Below are 21,548 nucleotides of genomic sequence, written 5' to 3'. Positions count from 1 at the left end.
TTTTCTTAAGCTGATCAAGCCAAAAAATCCACCAGGAAATCCTACTGACTCTCCTTTTAAAATATAGTCATTTAACTGTCAAAACAGCCCCAATAATGTCGGTACTATGATTTCCCCTATTTTTAAAAAAGCAAAGTAAATGAAGACTCAAAGAGCAAGTAACTAGTCTAAATTAGATAGTCACAGGTGGTAAAGCCAGAAATCTGTCTGGACAGTCTAACTCTACACAACCCAGGCTTTTAAATATTAGAAAACATCACTTCTCAAAAGAAATTAAAACCTAACTAAAAACTGATTACAAGACAGGACTAAACTCAGGAATAATTATAGGTGCATTCCACAGATTTGTTCCAAAGTCACTAATTTAGCATTGTACAATTACATCCAGAAAAGCTGCTAGGAAATACTAATGTTCAGAATTAAATACATTTTCTCTCATGGTTTTGTATGTATTCTGGTAATGTATTTTTAAACATTAAGATTTATGTCCTGGCCACAATACTTTGAATATAAGGAAAATTTCTGAAGAAAATTTAAGGACGACTATCAAGAACAATTCCTGGGTAAGTTAGAATGTAAGCTCCTAAAGGGCAGAGACCATCTATTTTGTTCATTATCATACACCCACATCTAACATATATAATAGATATTTAACTTTATAAATAATTCATATATATGTATCTTTATGTATATCCTTCCACAAGTCACCCACTTCCCACTTCTTGATACCTGTAATGTTACCACCATCATCTCCTGTGTAAATTATTAAAACACCCTTCTGACTGGTCCCTCCGATTCCATCTTAGACTCCTTCGTCTTATCACACAGCCAGAATAATCCTTTTACCAAAAAAAACAAAAAAAAAAAGTTTTAACATTTTTAAGTGAACAGATTTTTTTAAAGAAGTCCTACACAATTGTGAGAACTAAACCCATGACTTATTATTGTTCGTTTCAACCCTGTGCTTCTACAGTGCCAAAAAATTCAAAATTTTTAAAGATGGGGATGTGGGAAAATTAAGCACTAAAGTGTTAAAAATTCTGCTTTAAAACTTTTTCCCTCAGTGATGGAAAACTGAAGGGACATGAATCAAAACAAGATGTTTAAAAATCCAAATTAGGTTTTATTAGCATCACACCCAAGTATTTTACCTGGCTTATCTCCACTTCTTGTTAAGCCTAGTATATCTGATATTGCTTTGATTACACATATACTGTATTAAGCAAACTGATTGGTTTCCAGGCCATAATGTAGCAAATTACAAACCAGTGAAGAAGAGTAAGTACACTTCAATCAGAATATAGTATATGTTTAACACCACATACTAATTTGACGGCTAATCTAATGAAGAACTATCTTTGAGTACTCATGCACTTTTTTCATGTACTCATAATATGGGGCATTTTCAAAAAATGGAAGACGGAACTGTAGAGTCTTCCCAAAAAGATTACAAAAGATACTCTTCCAATACATTAGTCAGAACAAAGCCTTTGGCAGTTCTGTATACTTCATACAGCCTCTTACTGAGTTTAAAGATATGTTCAAATATCTCTTCTATTTACATTTCAGTGGTATCTAACTAGTATTTACACGATAATTTTGAGCAAGTAGTTTTTACAGGGCAAAATGAATATAGTTTCTTACAGTCTTTGCAACAGATATTTCCCAAAATACTGTATTATACTCTGAATAAACATGCCACTGAAGAAATGTAACGTTCAACTTGATGGTTTTAATCTTTTAGAAGTGAACTTAATTTTACTGTAGTAAGTTGTATCAACATGGAAAATTCTGCATTCTCCCAAATGTGCCAATACATAAAAATTCATCTAGGCAAAATAGTATTTATGCTTCCATTTTATTGTTTTTAAGAATTAAACTGCCACCTCAGTAGTCTTAAGAGCAATATAATGAAACATACATACATTTAATTTAGACTTATGTCCATCATAGCTTCAAAGGCTTCCCTGAAATAAGGCTGGGATTCACATCTTTTTCCGTAAGGAAAGAAACACTAACAGTAATTTTGTTATCCTTCTACCCACCCACCCTCATTCAAACAATTGATGAATTCAAGTCTAACACGATTTAAAACTTGTCTGCTACAACATTCATCTGATATGCCTCCCTGCATAACATAGATTTCTTAAACCTAATTGAAAATAAATCATTTTTTTAAAACTCTACAAGAGTTCTCTCAATTCAAAATTTTATCGTGATACTGATTTTCTCATCCAATACATAGCCTAAGTGGTTTCTTACCACATTCAACTCTAGTGACTTTCAATAAAAGCAGGACAGCTCTTCATAAATAGTTGAGAAGCTCTAATGTGATCTTGGCTATTTTCTTATTATATGGAACAAATGGTTTGGATTTTTAACAGTAATATTTTAATAGCTCCTAAACAGGGGCATGAAAAGGAATCAAGTTTGCACCAGTCCAAGTACCTACAGTAATATGATAGAAGCACTCACCACCAACATTTCACACTATTTCACTCCCATGCTTTTAATAACAAGCATTTCTCACTAGAAATATTGCATTAACACTGGACTTTCAAACTGCTAAGTGTAGAAAATCACTTGCCTGACTTAAAACAAGAAAGTTTATTACTTATTTTTGGCCAGTCAAGCTTGAAACGGCCATTTTGTTATTTCTAACTTCTGCTCTAGGGTTCAGAAATGATTTTGCATCTGATCATTCAAGATGAGAATCTGTTTCACCTGTACCTGACAGAATAAAATGGTAAATTAGCACAGATCACCCTTTGTCAAAAGAAGTATGTTCTAAATGTATACACTACAAACTATCTAATAAATGATATCTGCATACTACACATTTCATGTTTTATTATGCACCATTTTAGTGGGGAGGAAAAACTTCACAGGGATTTATTCAAAGGATATAAATAATATCCTAAGAATGTTGATTTATACGTATGAGTTCTGTATAAATTGTTAAGTGGTCATCCTAGCTGAACTATAACAAGCCCCTATAATGTAAAAGCTGACTCTAAAGGCACCATGTAAAGCACTGAAATCCACAATTTAGCTGTTATTTCCTCTTCTCCAATACAAAATTATCTGGTAGTCTTCACTGTTGACTCCATGCTAAAATGTTCCAAATTCAGACTGCTTTACCGACAAAAGGAGTAGGAAATAAAAGTGTTTAAATTTCAAGTTAGAGGAAAAATCCTATCACACAGCAATGAAACCTGAGCAAATGCAAATTTGTGATTACAAGAATATGTCCTTCATTAATACATTATTCAAATTCCTCCATGGCATTCAAACTGTAGTTGAAAATCCTATAAACAAGAACCCACTTAAACACAGCATCAAACTCTACCATGAAATGAAGAATTACATAAAGCCTATTCAGCCCTATTCAGTTTAATACAATGAACAGACCACATTTCATCTAAATAACACCATTTAAACAGTTCTATAAAATAATGTTACTTAAGATCAGTATGTGTGGTGCATATGTGATTCCGACCATTCAGTAAAAAAGCATTAATGAGTAACAGCATTCCCCCCCAGCTTGAAGCCTGTAGAGTTGATTACTTTGGCCATCTCTTTCCAAATAATTAGTAATGTCTTTTAACATTACAAATATATCTTAGTACTAGAATTCCCATGTATTTTGGTGCTCCTGAGGCTGCCTAAAAATGAAAAGGCATCCAAGTGAAGTGCATTGTATACTTACTATACCTCAAAACCTCAATATTTCAGTGCCTAAAATGTGAAATAATTCTCTATCATTTAACAGTCTGCCTTACAGCAAATTCTAGTAGATTTTTACTTTTAGGATTTTATTATAACTTTGGGAAATTAGTGGTAAAACATATGGTTTAAAAAACAGTATGTGGCTGCACTTAAATTCACATAAAAATCGCATTTTTACAACCATATTGAAATTTAATCCTTTTACACAGGTTAACAAAATGTATCACAAGAAAAACTAAACATTGGGTTTAACAAAACAATACTTTTGAAGTAAAACAATGAAAAATTTTTTCGAATTTTTTACAAATGGTCACCTCTGGGTCAATTTACTAAACTAGGGGAACAAAGAGATGTTAAAATATAGCTGTGCTCAACTGAGCCACTTATCTGTACTACAGTATGGTACTTGAAATCAATCTTAAGGTCAAGATTTAAAACCATTTTAAGAAACAAGACCCTAATTGTTTTATACTACCTCAGTAAGAGGTACTTTTCCTTCCCAAAACAGTCAAAGCTTAATTAAAAGATTGACTATATATAAGTTTTTTTCCTCCTCATATCTTCAGTTCAAAATACTATTATCATTGGTAATACGGTCTATATCTCGTCTGATCTGGATGATGTGGTCCAGGAAGTGGGGTTTGAGAAGGCGGACCCTGCAATCGTGGAGGAGGAGGTGGCCCTCTTGGTGCAGGCCATATACCAGGACTCATTCCCCCTGGTTGTGTAAATGGAGGGCTCAGAGTTCCTTGATCTTCAGTGAACTGGGGTAATGAGTTAGGATTATAATGGTGAGGAGGGGGTGCAGTTACAGGTGGACCACCATGTTGAGGTGGGGGAGGTCCTGGAGGAGGATGATTCATATAAGGTGGCATCTGGGCAATAATATGTCCAGGGGGAGGGGTTATTGGTGGTGGAGCAGAGGTCATTGGTGGAGGTGGAGCTTGGCTATATACCAAGTGAGGAGTACCTGCAGCCTGGGGAGGATGTGGCATTGGATGGCTTATTGGTGGTGGAGGAGGTGGGGGTGGTGCATAATGTTGCTGTGGAGGCATAATATGATGAGGGTGCGATACCACTGGTTGACCCTGATATTCAGGATGATGGTGAGCAGGTGCTGGGGCAGGAGGTGGTGGTTCTCTAGCACCTGAATTTGAGTCATCCTGAATAGGGACGGTTATTAAATTGCTGTGTTTTCTTGTTGAAATACGAAAGGTTTCCTGACTGACCGATCGAGGTGGAGGTGGAGCCATGGACAATTCTGCTGGAGGAGCACGAATATCCTCATGTGGCTGATTATAGTGCTCATGTGGCACATGTTGCAAAGGAGGTGGTGGCATCATGATGTGCTGCTTTGGCGGAATATGGCTCATATGGTGCTTGTCTGGTGGCATTATAAAACGCTCAGGGATTTCTGTTGGTGGTGGGGCAATAGGAGGATGAACATTTTCAAGTGAAGCACGGGTAACAGGTTTTCCAGCTCTCATATGGCGATGGTTGATATGAGCCTGTAAGTCTCTCTGAGACAAATATGTTCTCTTGCACCCTTGAACAATGCTACACATGAAGAGAGAACCTCGTGTACACTGCTCAATTCGCTGCACAGGATCACTACAGCTAAATTAGAAGGGAGAAAAACGTGATTTACTAAAAGAGAATATAAAAAAGTATGTAATTTTCAAAAATATGCCTGTTTTTAAAATTTGACTGTTACATAAACATAGCAAAAGTCCACAATTAGAAGTTAGTTATTCTATGTGAACCTTTAATCTTCCCTACTTTGTTATCTATTAGCCATTAAGCATAGGCATTTCTGTCAACTTCAGAACTCCTAATATCAAACAGTATGTTTCAAGAAGAGACCTCATTCTTCCCAAGGCCTAGAATTTATCCAATTTTCTCAAACAATTGTACTTTTTGCATCCATTTGCCAAAAAAACCAGCAAGAAAAAAACCAACGGGTTGATTACTTACAATCACGGAATTCAAACTTGTATGGTATTATTGAGTGATAACTGTTTGTTGAGTAAATAATACTAAGTGGAAAACAGTAAGTAGAAGACATTGCAAGGACTACAACAAGTAACATCAGCCTCATCATTAGGGTTCTTAACATTAAACATAAACAATTTCAATCCAAGCCTTGACTATTAAAAGTCCTTTAAAGAAGGGTTTTTTCTGAACCGTCAGACAAATTTACACTTTCCTAACTTTCTAATTTGTGAGCACTAAATTTAACTTAACATTTTCTTAAAAACTCAGGGTAAAAATTATAACTATTTTTCATTTACCATATTTAATCCATACTTGCCATTACAGCTTTCTTGACACAGTGGGGAAAGAGGACTGAAATAGGAATCTGAAGATCTTGGATCTGGTATTGGCTCAGTAATTTGAAGTCATTGAACCATTTCTGAGTTTGTTTCTTCATTTGTACAATGAGGTTAAAGTATCTACCTACTTCACAATGTTTTTATATCTATTTCATATTACTTAAAAGAATATTCTTAATATCAAATGAAACGAGAGTGACAGTATTTAATCCCCAATTAAGCACTATATAAAAATGTGTGTGTATATATATATAAGCAATTATCATTGAATATGTGTGTCAGATCATTTGACACTATATTAAATGGCTCTATACTCTTGATTTTGAGTTGTGTCTATCTTTCCATCCTTACTATAAGGCTGGCACTCCTTACTGATGTTATTATGCTTCCCTTTAGTGGCCATCTGGCACACTTCTTGCTGCTAGTTCACTGTAAACACCGAACTGTCTCCACCTTAACAAGATGTGAAGCACTTTCTCTTGGGTGGTGCTTAAAAACAGTAATATATACTGTTTAACTCTGATTGCCATTTCTTCACTTCCTGATCTGGGTCTGTTAATCCAGATAGGCCTCTGTCCTAAAATTGCTACTGAGGACCATGTAAGTGAGGTGTGACATTTAGTACTTTGTTACATTTAGTCCATTAGTAAGGATTAGCATATTCAGTACATTAGTTACATTTAGTACCTTGAGAACTAATTTCTTTAAACAATAAGTACCTTTTAATTTCCTTTTAATACTTATACAAAAGAGGAAACCTTTAAAAGTCCTCTAAATAATATTTTATCACATCTGAAATCTTTTATCCCGATGAAGCAATCAAATTTACTATGTAACTTAAAATGAATGTATACCATGTTGAAAAATTAGACCTGAGAGAAAACACCCAAAAAACAAGTGATATATATTTCTAATGTCTTAACTCTCCTGAATTATAATTCTATAAACGAAATATTTTTTAAACTCATAGAACAAATGTTATAATCTGTTACTTCAAAATGCTAATAAAAACATGCCAAGCGAATTAGTTGTCACTGAGCTGTCAATAAATCACCCCTTTCTCTCCTGGTGACGTCAAATTTTCCTACATCATAAAAGGGAATCATTGCTGACAAGTGTCCACAGCTTTGTTATCAATCAATACCACAAATCTTGGTGTAGCTTTAAGCACAGGTTATAAGTGATCTAAGAAGCCTATGGCTAACCCAAGCAAGTATCTCTCATTCTTTCTTAAGCCTTCCTTATCAAGGGTTCTGAACTGATATAAAAATTCTTATTCTGTTTTCTTCAAGACCATCCCAAAATGGATCTAGCTTTTTATAACTTGTTTGAGACTATGTAATGATGGTGTTCTAAGATATACTCCAAATAATCAGATTTGAAAGTAACAAGAGCTTATATATACAGTGCTTACTATATGCCAGCTACTAGATGTGTGTATGTGTGTACATATGATATATATATATATAACCTCATTTAATCCTAAAAATACCTCAAGGAGGTAGGTACTATTATCAGGCTCATTTTATCAATAAAGAATAGCCTATGACAGTAGAACAGCTAATAAATAGCAGAACAAGGATTCGAACCCAGGAATTCTAATTCTGGAGTCTTTGCTCTCAATATATCTTAATACTTCTTTAATGTCCCACCAAAAAAAGTAACTATTTGTTTATAGTAATACTTCTATAATGGCAAACAGATTTCATTTTGACCAACTGAGTTGACTGACAGTGGCTACCTTGCCCTATATTAAAGAGAAACTTAAAGCAAGCTGGGCTCACAGAAAAAGATTAGCCATGTCTGTATGTTTGATCTCCTGCCTGATTTATATCACTCCCTAACCTTCAATCCAACTTACAAATCATTGCACTAAAACTTTATTATTTAAAAAAGGTAATGATAATCTTTTCTTACCCTGGACACATCTTATCTCCCTTTTTTTCATGTAAAATAGCACAGTCATAGCAAAAAACATGCTTGCATGGAATCTGTAAACAAAGACATATTACAGTTAAGCATATAAGAACTTAAAATATTTTTTTAAAAAATATATATATAGTGACCTATACATAAGGCTTAGAAGACACTTGAGAATACCTGTTAAAATGAACATTTATTAAGTACTAATTATAATAACCTTTTTCAATCACAAAGCCTTTTGAGAACATGACAAAAACTATGGCTCTTTTCCCAATAAATGTACACATACGCATTTGCTTATACTTTCTGGAAGTGTAAACCCTATAAATCTCACCTATGGTCCCCACACGTTTTTTTCCTTTTTTTTTTTTTTTTTAAGAAACAGATCTTGCTCTGTTGCCCAGGCTGGAGTCCAGTGGTGTGATCACAGCTCACTGTAACCTCAAACTCCTGGCTGATGTTCCCACCTCAGCCTCCAGAATAGCTAGGAACACAGGTGTGTGCCACCACACAAGGCTAATTATTTTATTTTATTGTAGAGACAGGGTCTTGCTAAGTTGTCCAGGCTGGTCCCAAACTCCCGGCCTCTGGCAATCCTCCCACCTGAGCCTCCCAAAGCCCTGGGATTATAGGTGTGAGCCACCATACCCAGCCCCCTGCAGGTCAAAAGCTCCTGAAGAATACTTTAATTATGTGTGTGTGTTTTTTTTTAATCTTGTTTCTCCTGAAACTATTCCAACGCAGTAAAATATTATAGGACAAGTATGTCCTATATTTAACATAAGCAGCATCTTCCTCTGGTAGTTTTAAGTTAACTGACTAATAAAAATCTAAAAATCAATCAGAAGGATACATTAAATGATGTTAGAACCACATTTTTAAATTCACAGCCTGTTACTATTTCTTTACTATGATGTAGAGCAAAGCAACTGCATAATCCACGCCATCTACCATCACAGGTATGTTACTGAATTCAAATTTTTTTTCTAAAGGCAAATGCAAAACTATCTTTTTTGGAGGGAAGAAATGTGAAAATTACTATAAAATTACAGTTAGGATTGTAAAATTTTTTAATGATTAGAATTCAATTTTCAGAAATAATAATTACTATTAAACCTCTCTGAGCCTCAGGAAAAAAAGAGAAATTATAAATACTATTAATGCAGTTTTATGGAAAAAATTGTGGCCTTCAAAAATAAGCAGTCTTGTTCTATTTATTAAGAAAAAAAATTTTCCTTAATAAACTAGAATAACTGTAAACTAACTGGTATCAAACACTCCAAAGAAATTAGTTTTCAGAAATTATTCTAATTTTCAGTTTTATTTAATATTTTACAAGAATTCAACGATTTGTCAAGATAATCATATTAAATTCATAGTATTCCAATACTTCCCTCAGTTATTTCATACTTATTTAAAATTTCGCAAACTTAGTCATTAAACAGTGATAAACCTATCTAGTTAAATTTCAGAACCCCACCTCTATGCAAATGCTTACTTACAAAAACAATATTTAATTATACTTACCATTCTCCCATAGATTTTAATAGGCAATCCACACTTGTCACAGAAATGAACCGGTGTATCATCCTTTTCACCTAAGATGTTTATCTGTTGAAATGATATAATTAAAATTACCTTCTTACACAATTCTAAAGATTGTATCTACACAATGAATTGGTCAATATTTTATAAAAGTTGTTAAAAACAATTAGAAATAGAAGCTTCTTGGTATAATCTCCATTTATTCCCCACCATTAGCTGTGATACCATTAGTTTTTCTTCTTAGTGTTAATAGCTATTGATTTTACTGAAAATTACTTCAAATGGAGTATTAAATGATTTGTATGTGCTGAAAATCATAGTTATAACAAGTTCATAACATTCTTTATGTATTGTGCATTACTCCAATAAAACATTTTAAGTATTTAATACTTAAAATGTTTTATTATTATAATACAATTTTTCATTTTTAATTATACCTGAAAGTCCCAAAAAAGGTGTCCAGGAAATCTTCGCTGATTTCCAAACAGCTCACCCCCTTTACAGTCATACCGTTCTTCTTCATTATAATCAAATCCTTCTGAGAAAAAAAAAAGTATTGCCCATTAACTTTCCAAATCTCAAATTTCATTTTGGAAGCACATATACATGGCAAAATAGACCTTTTCATCACTAAAAAGCCCATGTGATGCCTTTCAAAGCTTTTCTAAGAATAAGACAATCAAGATTAGTTAAAAACATCAGTTAGAAGTGATCTTGGTGATCTAGTCCAACTCTTTTACTTCATTATTGAGAATATTACTGTATGGAGACCCATAATAACTCAACATATAGAAGATAAGTGGCAAAGCCAGGAACAGACCTCAGAACTCTTGACTCCCATTCAAATGCTCTTATCAATTCATGAAACTATTTCTAATGTAAAACTTTACTGATTATCATGCTTGTTGCACAAATTTTTAAGATATTGATCACCATTTATTCTAGTCTAGCTACAAAAATGGTATGCTAAGAGACTGATTTTATTGCCAATAGTATAATGAAAACATAAAGCATTCTATGGATTTTATTCGCCAACAAGTTATCCTCTTCTTTAGCCCTCAAATGAGTGATTTAGACACTTTAACATATTCATATTTCATCCTGTCAATTAAAACCACTCCCTGATTAATTACCCAAACAACAGGAGCCATATCATATCTTATGTATCCTTTCCTACAATGCATTTATCAATATCAATAAACTTAAGATATATGAAGATGAAAGGGGCTCAATTTCTCTGGCCTAATTAAAAAGTTGATGGCAATCTTCTCATTTCCTACAAAAGAACACAAAACCAATCAACAGTCTGATGGGAATTCTAGGTAGAATCCAATTACCTAAAGTAAAGCTGAGCAGACAAATATATCCCTCCAAGGAGCCAGGCTTCTCACGACTCTTTTGGCCCTAGAACTGGTAAACAGAGTAGCCAAGCACACAAGTTTTAACTTTACCCACATGACTAAATTACAGCACCTATAGACAGACATAGACACACACACACACAGAGACACATTCACATTAACACACAAATAATGATGCAAGAAGTTTTTGAAGCTGATAGACACTTCAGTGTACTATTTAATTACTGCCAATACGAATGCATAATCCAAAGTCAGAATGCTCTTTTAAGTTACACCTGAGTGTTCCTAGGCTCCTATATCACCCATTTACACCTTAGAAAAGATGGTGTGATATAAAATTCAAAATAAGGAAACTCAATTTTTCTTTTTTTTTTTTTTTGAGACAGAGTCTCACTCTGTCGCCCAGGTTGGAGTGCAGTGGCGCAATCTCCACTCACTGCAAGCTCCGCTTCCCAGGTTCAAGCGATTCTCCTGCCTCAGCCTCCCGAGTAGCTGGGACTACAGGCGCCCGCCACCACGTCCAGCTAATTTTTTGTATTTTTAGTAGAGACGAGGTTTCACCGTGTTAGCCAGGATGGTCTCGATCTCCTGACCTCATGATCCGCCTGTCTCGGCCTCCCAAAGTGCTGGGATTACAGGCGTGAGCCACCACGCCCGGCAGAAATTCAATTTTTCAAACCAGAAAATTATTGAGATAACAGCCAAGGAAATTAGGAGCACATTATCATTTTTCAGAGTAGTTCCACCTGTACTCCCATCATTAAACTATATATATTTTGATTGATGCCTAGGAAAATAACAATCAAAAACAAATTTATTTTACTCCAAAATCCGAGAGGGAAAGGGGAGAAAAGGATTTTGGCTTTTCTGCATTGTTTGAACTATTAAAGAATGTATTTGTACACTACCGTGTTGTTTTAAAAAACTATTTTTTTAAAAAAAGCCAAAGCAGGAGTGACCCTAAATTAGAGGTACTGCAACAGCGGCCCTAGGTTATTACTAACACGATTTCTAACATTTTGACTTCAAATATGCTTGTTTAGATGGGAGAGGAACCCTACAATAAAATAAACCATAATGTATGTTGTAACTAAAGCAGTTTGATTCCACAAAATAAATACAGACAATAGAACAGAATGCATTTATCAATATCAATAACTAGAATAGAATATTCTAGTTCTGGAATAGAATAGAAAGTCTAGAAATACAAAAAAATACTTTTAATACAGGGGTCCCCAACTCCCAGGCCTTGGACCAGTACCCTTGGCCTGTTAGGAACTCGGCCACACAGCAGGAGGTGAGGGGAGGGCTAGGGAGCATTACCACTTGACCTCTCCTTCTGCCTCCAGTCAGATCAGCAGCTGCATTAGATTCTCATAGGAACACAAACCCTATTGTGAACCATGCAAGAGAGGGATCTAGGTTGGTGCTCCTTACCAGAATCTAACTAACGTAACAGTTGCATCCCGAAACCACTCCCCGCACCCTGCCGTCACTCTCCATCTGTGGAAAAACTGTCTTCCACGAAACCAGTCCTGGTGCCAGAAAGATTGGGGACTGCTGCTTTAACATATATATGATAACAGTAAAATTCCTATTCAGCAAGGAAAAGAGTTGCAACAATGTTTCAGGGGGAAAAAAAAAGCCAGACCCCACCTTTTTTCCCCTTAATAACCAAATACATATCCATAAATGTTCTAAAGCAGTATCAGTGAACTTTTTCTGTGAAAGGCTAAATAGTAAATATTTAGGCTTTGTGGACCATATGGTCTCAATCACAATTACTCAACTCTACCATTATAGTGTGAAAGCCCCCATAGATAATACTTAAACGAATGAGCATAGCTGTGTTCCAATAAAATTGTTTACAAAAACAGGGCTAAATTTGGCCCACAGACATAGTTTGCTAACCTGTAATCAAGGGTAACATGGAAAAACTCTTTTATACTAGTGAAATAGGGGAAGGCCTTTCAAATAATGTCACAAAACCCAGAAGTCATAAAAGCAAAAACTGGATATCTGACTACATAGAATCTTCAAGATTTTCTGCAATAACTGTAATCCCAGACTTTGGGGGGCCGAGGCGGGCAGATCGTGAGGTCAGGAGATCGAGACCATCCTGGCTAACACAGTGAAACCCCGTCTCTACTAAAAATACAAAAATTAGCCGGGCGTGGTGACGGGCGTCTATAGTCCCAGCTACTCAGGAGGCTGAGGCCGAAGAATGGCGTGAACCCGGGAGGTAGAGCTTGCAGTGAGCCGAGATCACACCACTGCATTCCAGCCTGGGCGACAGTGCAAGACTCCATCTCAAAACAAAAAACAAACAAACAAACAAAAAAAAGATTCCCTCCAATAAATATTTTGTATACAAAATTCAAAAGACAAATGAAGAATATATACAATATAGACCAGGCACAGTGGCTCACGCCTGTAATCCCAGCACCTTGGGAGGCTAAGGAGAAGGACTATTGAGCCCAGGAGTTCAAAACCAGCCTGGGCAACATAGCAAGACGCCATCACTACAAAAATTAAATATAAAAAATTAGCCAGGCAGGTGGGATGCACCTGTAGACCCAGCTACTCAGGAGACTGAGGAGAAAGATCACTTGAGCCTGGAATATCGAGCCATGATGCCACCACTGCACTCCAGCCCGGGCAACAGAGTAAGACCCAGTCTCAAAAAAAAACAAAAACAAACAAAAAATATTTAAATATACACACACGCACATACATAACATATAACAAAAATTCTATTAATTTACAAAGAACTCAGAAGAAAGGATCTAAACAAGAATGACCAATACTATGAAAAAATATACGCTCTTTCATAATTAAAATAAATTTACATCAAAACAAAAATTTTAAAAGATTTCCAGTACTCACTATTTGTGTATGGCAGTAAAAACTAACATACCTTTTTTGAAGAGCAATTTGACAGTATTTGTCAAACTCTAAAATCCACAGTATCTATCAAGTTTTAAAATATCCAAATTTGTAGTTTTAAAGTCTTTGGAATTAAAAAAAAAAAAGGCCAAATCTGTGCAAAGAACAAATTCTACAAAGTGTACATACTAAACTGTATGCCCAAGAATATTTGGTGCAACGTTTTTTGTAACAGAAAAATCTGGAGAAACTGTTAAATAAATTATGGTATATCTATAAATACCCAAACCTATTTTTTTAATGAGGTACATCTGTATGTACTGGTAAGAAAAAAATCTAAAATGCATATTACATGAAAAAATGGCAACTACACATAAAAAATTAATACTTCTATATAAAAAAAGTCAACAGGGATAATCTTTGGATAGAAGGATTTTACTTTTAATGTTATGCTTTCTGCAATACTGTTGAGATTATTGAACAATGGGCAGTATTGCTTTCAACAACAAAAGAACCAAATCAAAAATATTTATAAAAGAAAATAAAAATACAATGTGCTACAATGAGAAGTCAAACAAGAAGGTTGAAGAATGAATAGAATATGTAAGATAAAAAGAGGTAGCTATAAGATCACACAGACTGTCCGGAGCAATCAGATAAAACAGAGAGTGTTGGACCTATTAGTTAAACAAATTACCTTCATCACCAGGTGGAGCCTTTGCAGGCATCCTGCTTATAGTCCTTTGAGTTCGCGGTGCAGGTTTCGCTTTGTTTGCTTGTTTGGAGATGAGCTTTATAGGAATTCGTCTGCGAACATCAAGACCACCCAAGGATCCAGAACTATTAGTGCCTTGTAACTCATTGTCTATGTTAGGAAAAAAAAGTTGTAATTTCTTTTAGTTTTTCTTTTTAAAGATTATTCTGCCACAGGTATTAAAACAACATACCTAACATCATCAAGGTTAAAGATCTGGGTTCTGATTTTCAATATTACATTAAGTTTAACTGCTAATTTTATTTATTTTGGATCAACACTTAAGGCAATGCTTTTTAACCCTTTTTGAGATATGGAATCCTTTAAGAAATTGATAAAAGTTATAGGACCTCTCCCTAGAAAAATGAATAAAATTTTTCATATAATTCCAGAGAAGTTTACAGAAACATGAAACCATTCACGAACCCAAGAACCACTGTCTTGAACTACAATAGAATTTTTTGAAAGAAAAAGAGTAAGAAGGAGAAAAAGAAAGAAAACCATCCCTATCTCCATGTCTGATCGTCAAGCATGCAAAGCAGAAAATAAATTTAGTAAACTGAACTTACTAACACTGATGAAGGCAAAATTAAATAATGCATTTGAAAATGAAGTTTAGAAATGTGATTATTCCTTAAGTGTAAAATAAGTATTCTAAAAATCATTCAGAAATATAGTAAAAATCATTATACCATTTAGTAGTAAAAACATGCAATAATGTATTTGTGCTGTAACATGTGACTGAGTTCTTAGTCGGCACTGCAATGGAAAATTATAATTTAAGAGGATGCAAAGTTCCTGTACTACAACTAGGTCTAAACAACTGTCACTTTCTAGTCCCTGGAGTCTTTGCTTGTTATTGTCTATAGAATAAATTAATTCTTGTCCCATGAGTAACAGTATTATTATTTCATAGAACTGACTCCATCTAAAGCTTAAGAGTTACCTTTTTTCAAGTAGATGAAAAGATATAATACAGAAAATACTTAACTTGACCTACTAAAGACAAAAAGGAAAATATTTAAAATAGGAAATACAAATAACGTATTTTTAAATCTGTAGTGTTTTAAACATGACAAGTTATTGAACAAGGTTGTATAACTGCCCCTGCAGAAAATATTACAGTCAAGATTGATAGCCAAACCATCCACATTAAATTCAGCAAAGCCAAATTTGGAAGTAGTAAGCTAGTACCGATGGCCTCCAAGGCTACTAGGATTACAGACACACACTAAGTTCACATTCATTTGCAGTTTTTCTGAATAATATATCAAACAAAATTAAAAATGGGTCCTTAACGATTATTTTAATTATCTTTCAGTCTACTTTCTACTCTTATAACAGCTAATCCTAAAACAAGTGGGGGCGGAATTACATGGTTAGCTAGAATCTTGAGTTAGGGTAAACCCAACTTGATCAGCTTTCAACACCATTAAATAGACTCACAAGCTGATTAATGTATTTGATCTGTTTTCATTGTAGTTGCTTATGTATGTAAAAGTACTTATAAGCAATGCACTGGCCAAAATATGAATGACTTTTTTCCTTGCTCAAAAAGTATTCCTGACATTCCAATGAACTAAAAAGCAAGTCGTTGTAGACATATAATCAGTTCAATGCTGTCCCTCAAATATTAAATATTCAAATATCAAAATGGCTTAATCGTTTTACCTTTGTGAATAATGAAAATACCAACACTTCATTACAAGTCCTTTTCACACCATCCTGAACACTTGAGGTCTCTACTGTTGCTTGCATAGTCTACCACCTTCAAGAGCTGGCTGGCCCTTCCCACTTTGCTTCAGATTCAAGTTCATGAGGTACAGCATTTAATAGTGGTAACATTCTGGGTTTCTTTGGGAATTTTTTGCTTTTTGTTGTTTTTAAATTAAGAATCAGAACATAAAGCACTATTTCCTTTTGAATACAGTAATAAATTATAAAGTCCTTAACAACAAAAATTTCTTAGATATTACATAGAAAGTGACTAAGGACTACTGGCCACTTAAGATAAATTCACTTTAAAAAGGCACAACACTTCCATATTATATAGTTTAAAAAAGATTGGGGATTTTTATCTTGAATAAAAGGAACCAACAAATATTTTACAAAATCTGGGATCTTCAACAAAATCTGGGATACAGTTACAGAAGTGCTAATGCTTAGAATGACCAAAGAATAAATCTAGTGTTAATTGGAAGCCGCTTGGAGTAATTTTTCTGGCAAGGTTCTATTAGAACACCTTCATTTTTACATTTGAATGTTTCAGTATGATCATAAAATGGGTCATTTTTGCATAATGTTCAAGGGTTTCATCAATTTCCCCAAGGACCTCTTAATCCTTTAATATTGAAATTATTCTTTTGAGATGCCTATCCTGTTTCTTCAATTATCTAGCTAAGTGGCATTTCCTCTTTGTCAAAGGCTCTGTGATTTAAACAATTATCAAATTCATGTTTATGAATTTCATGAAAACCAGAATCTTCTGCAAGGTTTATAATTTTATTTCACAATCAATACACAGTATTTGATACTGTCTTCTGATACTAAATATCAAAGAGATTGATTCATTAAAAAAATAAAATACGTAAGAAGCTAGTGTTAAGCAGAAGGGACATCTGAGCGGGAACTAATTTTTTAAGTGGTCAGCTCATTCGTGAGTATTTTCATGTTACGATGAGTTTTACTTCCTCAGGCCATCTCTACACTTCAAGAATTAAGATAATAAACACTCTTTACACCCACCCCTATTATGATTTCCTAACATAACAGCCTCCAAACTATGGCAGGAACTTGACTCACAATTCCAGTAGTGGGCTCAAATAAGAATTATTTTCCTAAAGTTGAATGTTTGCTATTCTAACATCAAAATCCCAGTTTCAACTCTATAAATTCCCAAACACTGGAATTCTTTACAGCCTGGTTCTAGGCCGGCTTTTCTTCTGAACACACCCTTCTTAAATGGTCTCATCTGTCCTCATGCTTTAAAATACCAGCTATAGATAAAGGTACTAACTTCCAAATACGTATTTTCAGTGCAGATCTTTCCTCTCATCTCCACTTGGCATCTCTCCCGTGTCTCAATAGTTATCTCACACTAGCAGTCCAAGACCAAACACTTGTTCCCAAATTCCCGTCTCACCTCTACAAAAAAAAGATTGTTCTCTGCCCCAAGTTTTCCTCAACTGAATAATGGACACTACCTAATTGCTCAAACCAAAAACCTAGGCATTTCTCCTTTCTCTCACATTCCTTCAAACACCACCAAAGTATTTACTGAAGCTGCCTATTCTCCTTCATTTTCACCAAACCAACCTTCCCTTCCCGTCTACTGCAATCAGCTATTTTCCATCATTCTTACCTCCCTCTCTTACACCATTCTCCATAGAACAGCCTATTATATTTTTTTAAAGAGATTGTGTTCCTCCTCTACTTCTGTTCAATGGCTTCATATTCACTTAAATTAAAATTCAAACGTTTACCATGGCTTTCAACGACCTGAATGATGTGTCTGCCACCCTCCTTTCCAATCTCACTTCAGGACTCTTACCCTCTGGCTATTACTAGGCTGCAGCTGACTTCACTATATCTTCCTACCTCAGTGCCTTTGCACTTGCTGGACAATGCTCTTCCTCTTGCTTTTTTTCCAGGGCTGGGTTCTTCTCATCCATCAGATCTTAGCTTCCACAAAGACCATTCCTAACAACGCTCTCTGAAATTTCGTCCTATGAATCTCTCCACAGCACTCGTTTATTTTCTTCAAGATACTTATAATTCGCAAACATTAAAAAAATAAAAATAAATTTTAAAAAAAAAGAACGTTTGTCTGTGTTCCTCCATAAAACAGAAGTTCTATCACGGACTTGGTCCATCTCGTTTACCATTCCATCCTCCATCTCCCGACCTACAGATATCTGTATATATCTGGCATAAATAAACATACACACCTACATAAATAAACATACACACCTAATTATAAATCAAGTAGATATCTGATGAGTGAGGACAACTCAATACTCAAGAAAAAGCCTTTTTTTCTCTATTTGTGATATGGTCGCTATAAATGTATGGGGCACATGTTAACTCCAAGAGCACTCATTCAATATCCAAGAACCACAAAGAAGCAAAAGCCAGAAAATACATAACAAAGGGTGGAGCTACTCTTACTTGGAGAAAAGTATGAAAATGCCTTGATTTTAAGCTCCTCTTTGTAAATACCCTCAAATGATGAGTAAGGACCTCAGCCGAAGCGCGGGGCATGCTTTTGGTTTAGGTAGAAAAGCTGCTCCGAGTTTGATTCCAAAAACTCTATCAGACTTCCTTCTTTCAACTCTCTAGTCCATAAAGGATCGGAGAGACGACACTGCAGCACCCGCCCAAAGCTGACTGAGACAGCAGGAAGTCTCCAACCCATTCTCGCCCGTCCATTCCCAGCGTAAAGAGGATTCCGCGACTCGGAAACCGCAATCTACCCGCCAGTCTCCATAACGTAGGCCAGAGCAGCTGGGCTAAATAAAACAGAGCCGGCGCTCTCCCTTCCCAAAGGCCTACATCGCCCACCGGTCCGGGCTCGGAGCTCCGCAGAACCAGAGAAGGAGCGGTTGTTGCCGGCACGGAGGAGATAGGTACCAGACCAGAGGGTAGGCCAGGAAACGGCAGGCCCCTGCCAGGCACAGGAAGGCATCTGTGAGATTTCTTCTCACTGCCACACCCTAGTGTTGTGGGGCGAGCGTAATCCCTTTTGCCTGCTGGGCGACTAGCCCCAGGCCGGCCAAGGGGGCATGGAACCGGGACCCCCACTGCCTCCGCCTCCTTACCAGTGTGATCCATGATTCGGCTCGCAGAGCACAGTGGGAGCGGAAGTCAACCGCGCCGGAGTCGCAGCGAGCGCGTGCGCACTGCCTTCCGGAGGCCGGGAGGCGGAAGTCCGAGCAGGTTGTCCCAGTTTTGGCCTGCAAAGACTTCCTTTTCTCGCCTCCACTACCCAACTCCAGTGAGGGACTCAGGCATAGTTCGGGCAGAGGCAGAAAGAGCGAGCGCGCGACGAACTTCGGTATCGAGGTTGCTAAGGCTTCTCCTCATGTGCTTCAAGAGAAAGTAGACTTTAACTGTGGAAAGGACGCCAGGGGGGCTGGGGAAGGGGAGAGCGGTGGTAAAAATGAGCCTGAGGTAGATAAGGCGACTGCCCGCCCGCCCCCGCGGAGAGCTGCCTTCTGGAACTTGTAGTGCGCGGGGGCCCCGGAGCCGGTCGGCTGCGCAGGCTCGGCCGTTGCGCTGGCCCCACCCCGGCGGGCGGAGTAACGGTTTGGAATCCCCCGGGGTCAGCGAGCGCTTGTTTCCTCCGCCTGGTGTAGGAAAAGTGTAAACACGCGCGCTCCGGAAGGCGTCCTCCAGTGGGAGGTTGCTCAGGGGATGGCGGAGCTGTGAAACTCGGAGCTAGAAGGAAAGTCTCAACGCTTATTGTCTAAATTTTGCTTTGTCGTGACGAGCTACCTAGACCCACGCAGAGCTGACTTGGTGTATGCCCCGGTTCCCATCTCTTAAGTCTCTAAACAGTTGAAACACATTTATAATGCTTGACTGCCACTCACTTTCTACGGAGAGCGCTTCTGACGCTACGAACATCTCAAAACACCTGAGGACTGGGCGCCAGGGCCGGATGGAGGGTGGAGAGCTAGTGCGGCGCAGCTGCCTCCTGTTAACGGGGACACCTAGCAGGAGTGTGCCGAGTGGAGCTAAGGGGAGCGGATAGAAACCGAGGGAGGGGAGAAGAGAGCGCGTAAGGCTTGGCCGGAAGGAGAGGTTAAAAAGGAAAGGCCTAAAATAAGGAAGAGAGTTACCACAACAGGCAGTACCTAGTTCCAGTTCTTGGTCCCAGGAGTTGGTGGTTGTTGCTGCTTTCATCTTCCTCTGCCAAAACAAAAGGAAAGTGCCAAGGGGCGATTCCTAGGACCTTCGGTGCAGTCTCCACCTTGCGGACTTGGCTCATTTGTGTCCACTCCTTTCTCCAACCTTTTACACTTGATGCTCTTGGATGAATAGAAAGGAGCACAATTAATGGAAAACACAAGCTTGGGAGTCAAGGGATTTGGGTTCTATTCTTGTCCTCCCTTGGTGACGACATCATTACCTTGGGTTATTCAAGCTTTCAGTGCCAGAGTTCCTATATCAATAAAAGAGTATTACATTGATCTCTTAGAGAAATGTTTTCATGGTACTGAATTGCAAATAAAGTATATGTAGCAATGTGTTATATCTTTGTAGTTGTTCGGTATTAGCTGTGAATCATACTGTGATGATCAGTGCGATTTAAGTGCACCATGTTATTTGGTGATTATTTTCCTGAGATCTTGTAAAAGATTTTTCCGCTATATATATGCAGCTTTATAAACAAGTTTTTAGGTACGTTCACAATTAAGGACATTTGTGAATCAAAATTATCCCTGCTTTTTTTTAAATGTAAAGTTCTGTATTGCTAGGTGGTTTTCAAGATGCTTTCAGTTTCCGGGATTATTGTTTTGGGCATTGGGGCTTGCCTAACCTTTTTCCCATACCTCCCTATTTTTCTAAATACACTGTTGATATAGTCAGGCATTTTTCACCAATTTGGGTTTTTTTTTTTTTTAAGTTTTCACTTAGAAAGTACTTCTTTCTCTTTCTTTTTTTTTTTTTTTTTTTTTTTTTTTTGAGACGGAGTTTTGCTCTGTCGCCCAGGCTGGAGTGCGGTGGCGCGATCTTGGCTCACTGCAAGCTCTGCCTCCCGGGTTCACGCCATTCTGCTGCCTCAGCCTCCCGAGTAGCTGGGACTACAGGCGCCTGCCACCACGCCCGGCTAATTTTTTGCATTTTTAGTAGAGACGGGGTTTCACTGTGTTAGCCAGGATGGGCTCGATCTCCTGACCTCGTGATCCGCCCGCCTCGGCCTCCCAAAGTACTGGGATTACAGGCTTGAGCCACCACGCCTGGCCTCTTTTTCATATTAAAAAAATTTTTTTTAGAGATGGGGCAGCCCAAACG

The 21,548-nt window shown here is 36.9% G+C and overlaps 1 protein-coding gene across 3 annotated transcripts; it reads right to left on the bottom strand.

Annotated features, from left to right (window-relative positions):
• Nucleotides 1-1,102: 1,102 nt before the first annotated feature.
• Nucleotides 1,103-19,440, bottom strand: CBLL1 (Cbl proto-oncogene like 1). Of its 3 annotated transcripts, none has more exons than XM_030825925.1 (6): nt 19,349-19,440; nt 14,475-14,642; nt 9,968-10,068; nt 9,513-9,596; nt 7,980-8,053; nt 1,103-5,346 (listed from the first exon to the last, which is right to left on the bottom strand). In XM_030825925.1, exons 1-6 carry the CDS (start codon nt 19,359-19,361, stop codon nt 4,311-4,313), a joined length of 1,476 nt encoding a protein of 491 aa, XP_030681785.1. In that variant the 5' UTR covers nt 19,362-19,440; the 3' UTR covers nt 1,103-4,310. The 3 variants fall into 3 exon arrangements, with proteins under 3 accessions (XP_030681785.1, XP_030681786.1, XP_030681787.1); XM_030825926.1 differs by having other exon boundaries at nt 14,475-14,584; nt 19,349-19,399; XM_030825927.1 differs by lacking the exon at nt 19,349-19,440 and adding an exon at nt 18,699-18,724.
• Nucleotides 19,441-21,548: the final 2,108 nt, after the last annotated feature.

This window comes from Nomascus leucogenys, chromosome 13 (assembly GCF_006542625.1).
Source record: "Nomascus leucogenys isolate Asia chromosome 13, Asia_NLE_v1, whole genome shotgun sequence".
NCBI classification, from domain to species: domain Eukaryota; kingdom Metazoa; phylum Chordata; class Mammalia; order Primates; family Hylobatidae; genus Nomascus; species Nomascus leucogenys.
The sequence above is the reverse complement of the archived record's forward strand: the minus strand, read 5'-3'. Positions and strand labels throughout refer to the sequence as shown.

Coding starts and splice junctions, on each gene's coding strand:
- CBLL1 (XM_030825925.1), bottom strand. Junction 10,069..14,474: donor GGCTCCACCTGGTGATGAAG/GTAATTTGTTTA, acceptor TTTTTTTCTCAG/AAGGATTTGATTATAATGAA. Junction 9,597..9,967: donor ACCTTTTTTGGGACTTTCAG/GTATAATTAAAA, acceptor TCATTTCAACAG/ATAAACATCTTAGGTGAAAA.